General features: G+C 37.2%; 1 protein-coding gene across 2 annotated transcripts in view; it reads right to left on the bottom strand.

The window, feature by feature from the left end:
• The window catches only part of NCKAP5 (NCK associated protein 5), a 516,605-nt gene that overhangs the window by 137,346 nt on the left and 363,060 nt on the right, over positions 1-16,199 (bottom strand). For both annotated transcript variants that reach the window (XM_054830045.1, XM_054830046.1), the window contains one exon: positions 11,832-11,922. In XM_054830045.1, coding sequence (XP_054686020.1) covers positions 11,832-11,922 — 91 coding nt within the window. The remainder of the gene's footprint in view (positions 1-11,831; positions 11,923-16,199) is intronic.

Genomic DNA, 16,199 nt, shown 5'->3' with positions numbered 1-16,199 from the left:
CAATCAAACAAGAATTAAAAAAGATCAAGATCTTGGAAATGCTGATTTCTCCCAGTAAGCGTTGGATGACATGAACTACTTGTCTAGAAACTGATAAGCAATAATTAGAGATGACATCTTTGCTTATAGAAGCTAAAGATCATTTTCATGTGATAAACACAAGTCCTCCAGAGAAGTGAAGTGTTTCAGATGCAATGCAGTAAAGATTCCTCAGATGCAAACGATCTCTATGTCAATTTTGGGTGTCAGATTGTGATGCCTGAGTGTTGGGTATTTTTCTGAATTCCTTTAATTCTTCAGCTTCCGAAATTTATTAGACAATGGTTTTATAATGGTTACAAATTCAAATTCTTCTGAAAGTCATGCCCGCAATTTTCCAAAAACATACTTTAATCACACATTTAACCCAAGAATAAAATATATGTAGGATATATAATTAAATAGTGCTTATGATCACTCGTAAGCACTTATTTGAGAAAAGAACTTGAAATTATTCACAATGTAGTTATTAACAGACCATATACAAAGGCAATGGTAACAGGCATCCAAGAATCCAATCAATACTGAACCCAAGCTAAGTGGCTAACTCAGCATCTCAAACATTTAACACTTTCCACAGTGTCTCAGGAGCTTCCACAGGACTTCCTAAATAAGATATTCACTAAACAGACATACACTACACTAACACTCCTTCCTGCTATAATAAAGACAGACTCTTAACCTCCAAACCCAAACTACAATTTACAAATCCATATGCAGAATTGTTTATGTAATAATAAATTGTGAATGTTTTTTCTTGCAAGGCCATTCTATAGTCTTGATATATTCTTAGATGATGTACTTTCAGCGTTATTTCCACTGCAGGCCTCCTAGTGTTCAGCACTATTCTTCACTGCAAGTGAGCGACAGGAAACAAGAATTTTCAGACTATTGATGTAGATAAAAACTGTAGATGAGGGTTTCTTTGTACTTTCATGAAAAAACCAGCCCCAAGCTATGCACAAGTAGCTCAGTCTGACTGCACAAGCTGAAAAAAGGCAGCAACTGCTCCAAGGACTACTGACTTAAAATTCCAACAAGGTTAAAATTGTTTTCCAGTGGCACCTTGCTCCCCTTTCTCCCCCCACCATGACCTTCTTTTCCTTAATCATAATTAACAGTTGTTTACTGTGGCTCAATCCCTCTTAAATATACCCTTTGAAACTTTGCAGTATCTTCTGATATGCTTTATAACCTATTTCATTAGGTGAAACCTGAGATGTCTAAAAGATACTTGTATGTTAAGTCAGAGCAATGTAAAGTAAGACTGATGAAATCACAAAGTGTTTCCTGCAACATGCTTGGTACAGGAGTAGTCACTGATATCACTGTGACCTGAATATGGCTGTTGCATCTGCAACTTTTTTTTTTTTAATTTTATGTATTTGCAGATGGGAATCCCATTAAACACCATGACTCAGGCCTGAAAAAACCCGTAACTGAGCAAACAAGTTAGAATGAAAAAAAACCCCACAAAAACATGCAGCTAGACAGTGCAATTTAAATTATCTCCGAGTATAAGGCTACAAATATGACTTCTGGTTTTACCTTGCTTACTTCTAAGTACGTATTCAGCTGTTTTCTCTTGCTTTATTTTCTCCCAGTGGAAGGATGGACTAAAATATAGCTTTGCCTTAGATAGCACATCAGCAAGTGTAATAATAATGTATTTTTGTTTAGCTAACAGCTTTGGTTCAGAACAAGCTGACCAAAATTGAAGGAAAATAAAGAAATGCACATATATCACAAAATTTTACAGAAACATCCCAAACTGTTCACCCTTTAACATTACCGTTGTCAGAAAAAACATATAAAATTCTTCGTTTTCATCTCTGGATTTCACTTACAAAGTGAACAGAGTGAGCAGTAACATTCCCTAGATTAAATACACGTGATGGGTAAGAGAACAAAGTACTTTCTTTATGTTTCTGATATGAGCCTCCTACCACTCACATATCAATCTAAATGTACTACATATTATTCTTCACTCAAAACACTTCTCACTAGTACAAGCTATTGAACAGTTCTGCAGTAACATTAATAAATTTCCAGATGATGCTTTTATTGGCTGTTCCATGCATCAGAAACATCTATTTCTTTTGAAAAAGTTCAGATCAAAAAGGACTGTAAAAGAAGAAAACGTTCACACTGAAATTCACTATTAAGTGTGCTTATCAGATCAGTAAGAGTAGAGTGTTTTGTCTTTAGGTCCCCAGCTGAACGTCAGTCCGCAGTGTCAAAGTGAACTACACACTAACCTGGTGACCAAATATTGCCATTGACACCATTCTGTCTTTAGTGAATGGACATTCGTATTACCAACAGCACCCTCACCCCTGGCATTTCGTCTGTCAGAAGCAAAATCAAAGACTATTATTCTGGAGATGACTCTTCCAAGCCAGGTTCCAGGCACGGTGGTCGCAGGGCAGTGTGGCAGTAGCTCATCTTGTTCTTTGCTCTAGTGCCTTTTCAAAATGGAAGACTTCAGCTACACTGAAGAGCAAAGTTATCAGCAGAAAAAAAAAAAAATTGCTCTAGAAGCTAAGCCGTTCCTCCTTAATATGTGTATATACAATATGATGAGAAGAACATGCAGTGTGATTTTTCATGCACATATTCTCTTACAAATTGGTTCATTATAGTACCATAATTAAAGTCATCATCTTTCCTCCCAAGAAACCTATATGCACAATTTAAACTTTCCTGAAGGACTTTGTAAGTATTAAAGTAACTACATTTGACTAAAATGACAGTATTAAAATACGTACCTTTGACTGAAGTACAAACAAGCCAAAATATTCTGAAAATTAAATTCTGTAAATTTTATGTAACAGCAATTAAGGCAATAAAATTACTCTGGATTTAAATTGCTAGAAATAAGCCAATTTTTCTTCCCTTTGCAGCTCTTCACTTTTTTTTTTTTTGGTAATGTCTTTTCACTACTTGGATGAAGGCCAAATTACTGTTTTTAATGAAATTAAAAGCTTTGAGTGTATTTTTTTTTTGGCCACCAGAAAGTCTCCTAAATGCTTATACTTGTTGATCCTGTTTTCCATAGATGGTTTCTTTAGGGAATACCACAAAGAAGCTGTAAAGGACATACCTGAAGATGAGTATTAACTGGTATTTTGGAATGACAGCAATATACTGACTAGTTCTCACCTTAAGCACAATTGCAGAAGCTGACCTAAGAAGTTGCCCATAGTATTAGGACAAAAAAATAGTATATTTTTACACAACCAGATAATTTTTTGCAAGTGCCAGGGAGTAGTTGGTTTGTCTCTCAATCTTGTCAGGAAAACTTCTGAAAGAAGCTCAGAATGCGTCTTCACACAAAAATAAAATGTAGGAATTATCCTTCTGGATCATATCAAAACTTCAACTTTTCAAGTATGTTATTATAGTTTAGATTAAATATATTTAACTGAAATTAAAAATACTTTTCTTGTTCAGCAGTGCACGTTCTTTCCAAAATAAATATCCTGGTATACCAGTAAGTGCATTCTTCTGTTAAAATAATTTTCAGAGAGAGAATGTTTGTGAATACAGCATAATCTCCTTTTTTTTTCTCAGAAAATAAGCAATTTTTTTCCCCAGTTTTTTAAAATTTTAAAAAAAGCTTTGCTTTCTGCTGGTTTGAAAATATAAATGAATCACAGTTCAAAATGCAGAGTGAACAGTATCTTTTACGGAGATGTGGAAATAGGGAGAGAGTAAGTGGCTTGGCCACATGTAAGACTCAACCTTGGAACATCAAGGAATACAAAGTGTTTTTTCAACTTTTCTATCCAAACACTTCTGTCACTAGACAGATGATTGCAGTAAATGGTCTCTATTTATCATTTCTTATTCATTATCCTTAGAAAACACCAAAGGTTAGAAAGATAAAACTGCTTCTTATTTACTTGCCAGATCCTCTTGCCCAACCAGAACCTCTTCAATACCAGCCCAGGATGGGCAATGCTGTGTCAAGTCAACAAAGCACGTCTGGATCCTGGCAGGGATCTGGATAGGTTATATATAGGTAAGACCCCCTTATTAAAATCTTCTTTTCGTCAGGAATCAGGAGTCACACTACAGACCTGGGGAGCTCTAAAAGCAGTTGCCAGATGTGGGATGACAACAACTCCCTGGGGACCTCATTGCTCTCCTGAGAAAGAAAACGGGTCTGAAAGTGGCGCTGGGTCCCACAGCAAGCGTGCCACAGCAGCCCCGCAGTCTTGTGTTCTCACACAGCCACAGCATGGGCTGCCCTCAGCTTGCGTGTCAGCACAGCCCTGCGGCTGGTAGCCCTGATTTGACCTGCGTGAGGCATACATGCAGATGAGAAGCAACAAGTTGGCCTTCACATACAAAGACACCGGCATCTCTCCAAGCAGCAGATAGATTATCTTAAAACTGATATTTGCTATAAGCTCCAGGAGGTTATTCCAGTCTCTTAGGACTACCAAGCAGAGGCATGTTAGAGCCATACTCTTTTTCTCTCAAATACATCCCCTGAATTAGAAAAAAGGCAACCAGAACACCACCACTAAGGGCAAGATTAAGGCTGCAGACAAACTGCTGTGCATAAATGGGAAGTCTCTGTATGCATTGGGATGACCTGTGTCAGTCGGGCTGTGAACCACATCATCATCTTGCTTTCCAAAGAGTGTCTCTGACAGTCCGTTACGCCTGTTTTATACGTATAGGGTTCAGGCAATTTATATGGGCTGATTTTTGTGGATACATTCCAAAAGTAAGAACTAGAAGAAAGATATAGCAAAAGATAGAAACACTGTATTGTAGAGGAAAATCTAAATGTAGAGTTACAATCAGTATAATACATAATAGTATCATCAAATCTGTCAGTCTTCACCTCTTGTTACAGTAGATATATAGAGGATTCTCGGAAGGAAAGAACAGCTTGTTTTCTGAGAGACAGGCACACAAATGGCACATTTCAGTTATGAGACTTTGTTGTGTTAAACATAACTCCATTGCTTTGTTACTGTATTACAATCAAAACTGGAAAACTATTTGCACACATGTTCCTTGCAACAAAACTGTAATTTTTAACAGTGTCTAAGGAGCACCATCACTCTCCTTTAGGGGTAAGAATCCAACCTCAATTTAGTTAAATATGGCAACAAATATTTATCAGAATCTTTGCACAATGGTGGAAAACTACCAGAAGAAAAGCCATAAGGAATTAGTTGTTAGTGAGCTAGCCCTGTATTCCTCCGTATGGAAAAGCAGTCCAACAGCAAATGCTTGTGTCCTTGACAGCCTGGGATTTCCAGTGGAGTCCTATGAGTGCGGGTGGCTCCTCTTCTGTCCTTCTCTGCAAGACACAAAACTGCTAAAATATTCTCCTTGGTAGCTTAGGAGGTCTGGTTGATGCAGTCTCCTGTGTGCACTTCCAATCCAGAGATACAAGTTTAATTTTAATGATATATTTCCTCTTTCTGCAATAAAAGTTAGCATTAAAAATCCTATGTGGATTTCAGCTAGGGAATTCAACTAGTGCCTTTTTTTCAATTCAGGGCCATGCCCCATCTATAAAATGTTACATATCAATGGCCTGAACATTAGGCTTGTATAATTTTGTGTTAAGATAAAATTATATTGCCAATAGATACAGTTTTTCTTCTCATGAAAGAGCTGTTGACACCAACGGCTGTGCAAATTAGAATTGACAGTCACAACAACTGTTCCATATTTGAGTCTCACAAAGCACGCAGAGAAAAAATCAGGTTGATCTGGCCAACAACGCCACCTGAAATGTGCCTGTATCACTTATGTAGTCACGCTTCTCTCACACCTGCTTCGGAAAGCAATTGGCAAAACACTCTAGACTTCATGACTGAGAGCTAGAAGTCTTGTAGGACTGGAATGATTTTATCTTTGTATTGCAGTTATCAGTACTGAGTCTTTAAAGATAAATCTTCTTTCTTAGCTTTGGATAAAGCAGGCACACGTACACACATTTATAACCAGCAAGAGAGTAGCAATGGAACTGAACTTTCTGATGTTCAAAGCCACTCCTTCCGTGAAGCTGCAGCGTGAGTTAATGATTGCACTGGTGGTGATGCCCTACAAATGGGACAGATGTCCCCCATGGAGCTGTGTGCTACTGTTCTCATGGTGCACACTAAAGCTTGAGAAATCTCTTCTGAAGTCATTATTTCTCAAAATCTTGTCATCCTTCCAGAGGGAGAAAAGGAACAGAGCTGAACCACAGTCACAGCTCTCACTCGGCGAGAAGAGCCCATTCCAATGCTTGGGCTGCAATTGCTCAAACTGTCTGCCGCCACTTTGACGTCAGTGTAATTAGATGGGTGCCAAAATGAGCAGTGAAGCAAAAATGAGACAGGACACATACCACTTTCAGAAAGAAATGGAAGGAATCAAGCTGCTATTCTCCGTTGCACCCAGGGCCAAAGAAACCTGAAAAAGTGCCCTACTATTAAGGCTACCTGTAATCCCCATTGAATCTTTGAGCTAGACTTGGTGTAGACTCAACAGCACTGACCTCAGCACAGGGATTGTTCTCCTGGACAAACCCCTATCCTGTTACTTGTATCTTTCCCCTCCTGAATCTGTATAGTCAATCTCTCTCTGCATGTTCCACCATGATGAAAATCCCTTCTGCTAAAACATAGTTTAGATCATGTCAGCTGGTGAACAAGCACAGTAAGAGACACTCTGCACTAGCAGAGAAGTTGAGGGATGACTGGGCCTGTGAAGTTGGATGGGGTGGGCTTCAGGTTGTCTAAAACCCAGGATTTCAGTTCCTGCTGATCAAAAGAACATGCCTGGCTCCCACAGCAGTATTTGTATGGAGTGCAAATCTCAAAGCAGCACAGTAGGGTTCTGAAAAGGTTACAACCCCTGCAGTCATGAGTTTTTATTTCCCTAAGTTTTCATAGGAATTCATATGTCAAAATGCCCAGATTCCCAACAGTAAAAACTCACTTCCATATTTTTTAATACGAGACAGGATAGTGCTGCTTGAAGACCAGCCAAGCTCCACTCTGAAATTGAGTCCTTTTCTATTAAAAGTATTCATATGTTAAGCAAACTCCTTGGAGGAAATAAGCCTTTTTCCAAGTTTACAAGGAAATATGAGAAGCCTTTTTGTTTTAATCTCTTCATTATCTGGCTCAGTACTTGTAACAGTTCTTGTTACCACAGAAGCAGCAGTTCATATATATTGATGACGTCTTAAATATACCTGAGATTAAATGGTATCTTGTTATCCTCTTTTTACAGACAAAGGTTAAAGATGGACACAGAAAGTGAATTTGTCCAAGGAGATGGAGAAATTTGTAGCAAATGAAAGAATCAAAATCTGGTCTCCCAAACCCAGCCTTTGAACAGCAGACCGTCCTTCCTCTCTGATGTGACTGCACCATGTTTGTCCTGAGCTTTAGTGCACATGTTGACAATTTCAAAATTATAACAAATTGTGAACTTACTTACAACAAACTCTTCCTCATCTATTTTGATCACTGTACACTGACATAAAGTCAAAAGGAGTTGAAAAAAACCTTGAAAGACCTTGGGTGATTTATAATCAGGTAAGACTCTATCTAGATATACAGAATTGTGATCAAACAGGAAAGAGACGCTAGGTTTTGATATCCGAATCACAAGGACAAACTTAGAATCATAGAATGGAATCATAGAATCATTTAGGTTGGAAAAGACCTTTAAGATCATTGAGTCCAACTGTAAACTGTAGGAAGGAAAGTTTGTGGGGTGATTGTTTTAATGTCTTGGGTTCAAGTACTGCACACAATTATTTCTGGGAATCACTCTCTTAGATAAAGTACTTGTGTCTTGAATGAGAATAACAGTAATATATGAGGTATCAGTTTGGCCTTTCATGGTCTTACTTTTAGGAGGACAATGCCTCTTAGAAACGTCATAAAAGCTCTTACATACTAGAGCCTTTTAGTCAAGTAAACTTTTTAGCAAGAAATATGATGGTTCGCAGCAATTCAAATCACACATATTCTTGTCTACATCTACGTGAGCATTCATTATAAATCTTCGCTCAGTTATTATTACGTAAAATTATAACAGAGGAGAATTTTATTCACAATCCTGCTTCTAAATTCATTTACCCTAAAGAAATCACATCATCCATCTGTAAGTCCAGCAAATTAAATTTCCATAGGGCAGCTATCTCTATGGAAAGGGTTAGAATATTTTGCTTCAAGTAAGAATGCCGGCAAGACCTAACACAATATTGCAATAATACAACACACTCTGGGCCCCATCTTATTATTATTCTTCTAACATGATCACTGTGCAACATTTAATGGTCATTAGCAAGAATATTTATTCTGGAGTCAGGCATATTGATATTATAATAAGAACTCAATTTCATACATCCCAGAACAATAATTAGATTTGTAAAAAACAAATATGTAGACAATGGTGAATAGATCAAAAGCGTTTATTGCATAGAGGTATCTTTTATGACTATTCAGATATTAATTTGTACGGGCTTCACACACTAAAACCAACTTATCATGGTGTCAGAGAATATGGGACATATGTTGATAAGTCACACTGGAGATCGTCTAGGTCATGTCCTCATTTGTTATGAAATACCTGGTTGTGAAACCGCAGTAAAATCTGATACTCAGTTGCACCTGGTGCTGATCATATTGTTCTGATCATATCATAATAATGACAGAGAACAGGTATGATTCAGAATATGTTCTATAAGGTAACGTCGATTGTAGAGGATGGTTTTCAAAACAATGTTAGCATTTATACACTCAATATTTTTTGTGTGTATATATGAAGATATATGTATACACACCATTTGGAATTTGGATGATAAAAATCTTTTTTTCATGTGTTTGCTCACATCTATACTTCATTTACAAACACAGGATGATAATATGGTTTTCATGTTCCCAAAAACCTGACTACACTAGAGTTTTTAAGAAACATTACCCATGTTGTACATTCAAGTTCAAAAACTTGTCTGAGTGCGTTTGGAAAGATATACATGAAATGCTTCTGTTGCCATATTGATGCCTCTTGCCAAACCTGGACACAGTATTTACAATAAAATTCATCGTATATTTAGATTACATGTTTTCCATGATTTCCACACAGTTGGTTTCAAGAACATATTAATGATTCATATAATGCTTTATTAGTATATTTTCAATGTTAAAATACTTTGTAAACATTTCAGATCACAGAGTCTTTGCCAACTATTTGTTTTGAAGAGCCTTCCAGGTATTAGCTTTTATTATTACATGCGATTGTTGCCTACACGACACTGCATAGTTTTTACCGTGTGACTGAATAACAAACACACATCAAGTGAACCCATCTCTGACCTACATAGCAGGTAGCCATAGGAGGGCAGGAATGCACTGTTTTGCATGTGAAGAGAGCCATTCCTTGAAATTCCCAGAAAACAATTTGTTCAGGAGTTTGTCATAGAAGTGAACAAAAGGGATGTGAAGATGAACGAGTCAAATAGACATTGAAAAAAACCACAAAGTTCATGGAAATGTTCCATATTTTTGACCTAGTTTACCAATCATAGACCGGTATATGATGCAGTGGCCTAGCTATTACTCCAGGAAATGACAAATACCTTGCTTCTGAGTCATGACTTAAGAAAAGAAATTCATAAGCAAAGAAAATTGCATATTGGCAATACGGAAGAAATGAAAATTGCTAAAAAAATCAAGCTGACTTTGATATCATGAGCAAAAGCATTCCCAAGAACCAGAAGAGAACAGGAAGAGAAGGAAGCTGTTATGCAAAGTGGAGTACAAAATTTAAAATAATCCTAAATTAACAGGTACATGGGTGGTTTAAGGTCCTGGGACGGAGATGGCTTCACTCTATAAGAGAGCTAGGCTCAGGTTTGGGGAATCAGCCCTGACTACCACCTAGCAGATTCAAACAAAACCCCATGTCCAGAAAGAAGGGAAAAAAGGATTAGACAGAAGTTTGCTAGGTGGAGGGGGCTGTTTGCTAGAGCTTGTTATTAACTGGGCAGAACTGGCTTGTTCTTTTGTTGCTGAGAAAATAAACCCAAGAGATTTTACAATAAACACACCACAGTACCCATTCTCCTGGCTGGCAGGATACAACAAACACCTATGTCAGAATGGCCCCAAAGGAAAAAAACAGAACACAACAAAACAAAAGAAAATTCTCTCTTTTTTTCCTGAAAAATAAGAAACAAAACACGGAGGAAAAACCACACAGAATTGCGCAAGCACTGAAATTGGAATGGCTAGCTTATTTCCCCCTCTAGGGCAGCAGCCCACAAAATTTCAAATTTAAAAAAGACTCCATAGCTCATTTTTTTCCATCTCAAAAGAAAAATAAATAACACCCAAACCCTCAGTTCAACTGAAACCAAAGTACTTTATATCTTTTCTTGTTGAAAGTGCAAAACCAAAACCCAAAGAACCTAAAACCTAACTGTGGTACCACCTTACTGTGGTAAGACAGCATACAGAAAAGCAGGTAATAAAATCATCCTAGCTGCCTGTTATAAACAGAGAGACGAGCAAGCCACCCAAAGGAGAGACTGACACCAAACTCACTTCAGAACATCCACTGTATGGTGGCAGGAGTGAGCAGAAGTATAGATTTAAACTCTGAACCAAGAGGAGGGAATTGAATTTCATTTTTGCATCCTAAAAGGATAGTGAGTAAAATACAGACATTTTTATCACCAGTTTCTAAAAGCACAATGTTCTATTATAACTTCAACAAAAAGTTTAATTTGTCCTGAAATTAAATTTTACTGGATATCATTTTAACAAGAAAAATTGATTATTTTGGAAGGTTAATCTAAAAGATTCTTTCCCTTCAATCCAAGCTTAAAATGAAAATTTAATTACAGTGATAAATACTCTATAATATACATTTTTGTTTAGCTACATTGCTGTATTTTTGATCCATGGATTGTAAGAACGGACTAATATAACTAGAATTTTTGAGAAGTGTCTTATCTGAATAATCGCTACCTAGTATAGACTTTAATAGATTATTTTAGCATTTTATAGCTTTATAAGGAATGCTTATTCTGTTTAAAAAGATACAGGGTAGGACTGAGTTAATTGTTTTTTTTAAGAATTCATGTGCAGAATATCTGATTAACAGGGATGTATCTCATTCCTGTTTCCAGACACTTAAAAAGGCTTTCCACAACCTCAGGTTCACTGCTTCTAGAATATAGCAGTACATTAAGAAAATGTAAAACTCTCCTTTCTTATAAACAGCATAAACAGACTTGGTTCCCTTTGAAAAACCTCTAAAGTCTTTGGTCTCCTAAAGTCTGTCCTGAGACACTCTCGCTCTACCCCAAGTGAGGCTGATAAACACACCTGCCACAAGCAGTGATAAGAAACTGTGGAGCTTGATATGGAAACCTCACACCCAGTAAGAATATGAGTGGATAAAATTATCCATCACAATCTGAAGGTCAAGTTGTCAAAAGTGTCTGTGTTTTCTAGAGATGCTGGAATATATTACTGAAAATATTCAGTGCTTTAATAGTCAAAACTAGTTTCTCTGTCCCATGTTAACTGTGAGGAACAACAACTGCAGGTAACACAATGACAATAAAAATGAAAAACCTTAAACTGCGGTGAGAGAACATCTGCAAAAATGTAGATGGTACCAAACACCACTGACAAGTATTTGTAACTAATAAACAAATAGAGGAAACAATGCCAGACACATTTACCTCGGCAATTTTTGTTTTAAAGAACTTTTCTATCACAAGAAAACAGGTAAGAAGTCACTAATACCTGATATACCTTCATGATATTGACAGTTCCTTCTCCATTCTGGCCTGGGGATCCTTGGCTCTGTAGCAGATTTCTCACTGTCTCCTCCATTCTAGAGAATGAAAATATTTATAAAAGTCAACTGTATGGAAAAAAATTAAGAGTTGCATTCAGTGGTTTTGTTCTTTACAAGAGCCTAATGCATCCATGGCTACCATGAAATTAATATTTAAAGACAATCCTGGCCATATAATGTTCTCATAGTTCATGTTATGAATAACACATTAAGGGCACTCTTTTATCTTTTGAATATGCACAGTAATTAGTTGTATTGTTAAAATCCTATTGGAGCTCAGTTGAAAAAATTAAAAAACAACTGTGTGCAAAAGACATCACCTTGTCAACAGTGTAACCAAACACCATGATAAAATTACTGTCATTTAGGAACAAAATCAGCCAGATTAAAAAAGAAAACAACCTGCTGCATTTCTAGCCAATTGTCAGTTTTGTGCAATTTAGACAGACTGTCAAATACATTACTAGTATTTACGCTCTACGTTATAGGTGCAGCAGTGTGTGCCAGCACATTTGTTTACAGAGGCACAGCTGCTGAACACACTCACCCTTCTCTGCCCTTTCAAAGGGATGTAAAAAGCAAGTGTAGGCTACAATCTGGTACTACCATCTCATGAAAACGTAATCAACCTCAGTGCCATCAGTGAAAGAAGGAAGGTTTGAACTTTCATTTTAAAAGGTGTTAATAGACACCATCAAAAGTTGTCTTTGATCTACACGCATTCATCAAGCATGTTAAAACCGATAATAACGCTAACCCTCCTGAATGCAGGCTGAACAGAATAAAGAATTCTGCTCTTTCACACACTAAGATAGCTGGGGATAATGGAAGCCACCTGCGAAACACTGGTCCCATTCAAGGTAGATCAGAAATTAAATCCACGAGCTTAGGAGATGTCACAGAGGCTGACCACAAATAAAGGGTCTGGGACTACAGCTGGTTTCAGGTCTGTGAGTACCGGTAAGAAGAGGAAAGGGATCAAATGCCAGAGAAGCAGTGATGGACACAGCAACAAAGACGCTGGGTTTTACAACAAAAAATGCTGACTGCCAATTCCAGCTGAAGGTCCTCACGCTTCTCCCCACTCCCCATCTCCTTATGCAAGTCCTCACTCCTGTACAGCTTCTTCAGCTGTGCAGATGCAACAGTTTTTCTCACCCTCTCCTTCACATTTTCTGTCCTTTTCCTTTGAAGCTGTCTCCATCCCTTGAGAGAGCTGGAAGACCAGCCAGGCTGGAAAGGGGCTGGAGAAAGTAAACTGCTGTGGCATGGGTATGTGGGTGACACGAAGGCAGGAGAGAGACAAGAATACCTTAACCCATATTGCCAGATACGCTGTATATTAAAACTGTGACCTTGAAAAAAGAGCCAATATTCCTAAGCATATCAGACCAGAAACTGCCTGCTGTTGTTTATTTCTGCTGTGTTTAGGGAAACATGACTTTCATGTACCATTCTTTGCAAATGCAATTGAGCAGAAGTAGTATTCACAGCATATCAATTTTTTTTAATTTCCAAGGTAACAATCCAGTGAGACAGCAAATATTAGCTAACTGGCCTGGCCAAAGGCCAAGAACATTATCTTCTATATAAGCCTCACATTCTTTCTGTTCTTTCAGTCTTATCAGAATGAATGCTATTGGCTAATTTAGCAGTAATATGATGTTTTGCTAGGTTTTCTCCTTTCATGTCAGCCAGCTATGCTACTTTTCGAGAAGCCAATACTGGGTATTCATTCTACTCAGATGAACACTGACATTTTACTTATTCGTATGATGCTTTTTTGTCACTGATGTGCAGACTTCTACATTGCCAGAATGCCCACAGAATAGCTGGACCATCTGTTGACCAAATGTGAATAAAAACAAGCCAGCTCTAATCTCTAGTGCAGACAGTGGTGCGGTTTTTCAGTTGCAGATTGAAACCATTTCTGCTCATAGGCTGACCTTAATCAGATGCCTTTTACACAAAAGAACAAATCATTTTGGTTTATAATATAAATTCCTTTGCAGTCCTCACCAAAATATTTCCTTTCTTAACATGCTCACCATTTCATTTTTAAATTAATGATGTAATAGGATTCTTAATTATTGTGCTTATATATGGATACACAGCTCCAACTCTAGTCCTCCATAAAGTTATTACAAATTAATAAACAAGCAAAGATGGGAGAAAGAACAGATTCAACTATCACTAAAATCAGAGATTTTCAATTTAGGCCTAATTGTATTAATGAAAATATAGTCTAGTTGCATATTAATATCATCAGTTAAACCAGCTGAGAAAATTCATGAAGAATTCTGAAATTCAATACGTCATTTTATCTTCAATCAAATTCAGATGGTCTATTTTTGACAACAGGTCCATCTTGTCGAACAGCCTTATAGGGACTGGTGAGCACACAGTTTCATGTAACAATTAGAAACACCTCCCATCAGCACTCAGATTTCTATTCAAAAGAATAATCTTTGCAACATAACGAAGAGCTCAGCTAAACACAGTTTAAACTGTTGTTGTTTTCTTGTTTGCAGCTATTATAAAAGTTTGTAAGAGTCGACAGCCATAAAGCTGAACTGCAGGCATAAGAGAGACACTGTCTGTGTGGTCATGTCACTATAAAATCAGCACTGAGAGGATCTTACAAGCTTTGGGTACCCATGGAATATCTGAAAAAGGAAAGAGAAAACTACTTTCTGTCAAACAAGGAGGTGAAATATGCTTACAGTCGAATTTACTGCAAAGCTCTGATGGCCAGTGCTCTTGTAGTTCATAAGCTGCTGCTTCTTCACTAGCACCCCAGTTGTCCATTTTTAGGAAGGGCTGCTTAACCAAATATGGCACAGGATAATAATCGAGACTTGTTTCTTATAAATTAGAATCTTTGAAGGATGAATTAATGGCACCTTAATTGAAAAGCAATTGTTACATTATGATCTATGATACTGTCCACAGTGACAGTACATGCCAGAAAGAATTAGTATAAATTCTTTTAAAGAACGCAAGAACGGCTGAGCCTCTATAAATTTAACCTAAAATCCTATGTTTTGCTCCCTGAACAAGGCTTCCAAAGGACATGTAAATTTTGGAATTGAAGCAGAAAAATTAGGCACTTTATGAAAGGGTATTTCAACACATCAGTCTATATTTGTCCCCCTTCTGGTAACCACAAAAGATTATCTTCTCTTGGTCATGATTCTAATATCCTAGATGGACCCCCTCCAACATCAAGCTCTTGCCGATTACATCTAGAATAGCTATTCCCCACGTGTGTATTCTGCCTGCTTGCTGGCCTAGGCTAAAAAACCTGTTTTGCCAAGGATTCTGTGCATCTTATGTAACTATCAAGCTGTTAACAATCTGCCAAAACAGTCTCTAAAGCTCACCATTCCCAAGTCTACATTCTTCAATCACTATTTAAGAATATTTATTTTCCCCTCTTTTCAGTGTTCTATTTACTGTCTATTTATATGAAGCATCTCAGTTAGTACCATTAAATTTTTTGTTACATCTATTATTTGAATAGGAAATTGAAGTTTTCTTAAAACTGAAGTGTTCCTTTCAATTTTTCTTTTTCGAAAAAGCTATTTTCTTTAGGGCAAAAATAAATGAAACACATGTTTGATAGAAGCTTCTTAAGTTTCTTGACAAAATGTCAGTTTAGAGTAGGGAAACAGTCCTCTACCAGTCCTAACCTAAGGATAAATTTCTCAAAGCATTAAACAGAAGAAGAAATGAGGCACTCTGAGACCAGAATCTGTTCATGGAATCCAAGAGTTTAAGGAACATAAAATATTAATGCTACTGTGGAAAGCGCTGTCAAGATTTCATCTGGAATATTATCTGCAGTTACATCACCAGCATTCAGAGAGGATTTGGTGAAGAGACAGCTCTGAGGTTGTTTAGAGGAATCAAGAGTCTGTGTTATGAGAAGAGACTAAACAACTTCTCTTGCTACACTTAAGAGATCAAGGGCTTACACAGGTATGACTTCCACAAAAGAATCAGTGAGAGAAAGTAAAATAGCAAAGAAAACTACATCGACCTAAGGCAAATGACTGACAAAACAAGATGGGGATACAGTGGTTAGAAATACATTTAGGCTGGAATGAGGATGTTTTTAATTATTGAAAAAATGAGACACTGAACCAGTCTGCCAGGTAGAGTAATGGGATGAGAAACCTAAACAGTTTTAAGCCAGAGTCAAGCAGTTTATGAAATTAATTACACAGCAGGGTCAAGAGCGGAGGACTTGAATTTATGATCCACAGGTCCTTTCTGTTACTCCTCCTGAAACAAAATCAGTCATTCCTACA

Source organism: Grus americana, chromosome 6, assembly GCF_028858705.1.
Source record: "Grus americana isolate bGruAme1 chromosome 6, bGruAme1.mat, whole genome shotgun sequence".
In the NCBI taxonomy this organism is placed as follows: domain Eukaryota; kingdom Metazoa; phylum Chordata; class Aves; order Gruiformes; family Gruidae; genus Grus; species Grus americana.
Note: the sequence above shows the minus strand (reverse complement) of the source record. Positions and strands in the feature narration are given on the sequence as shown.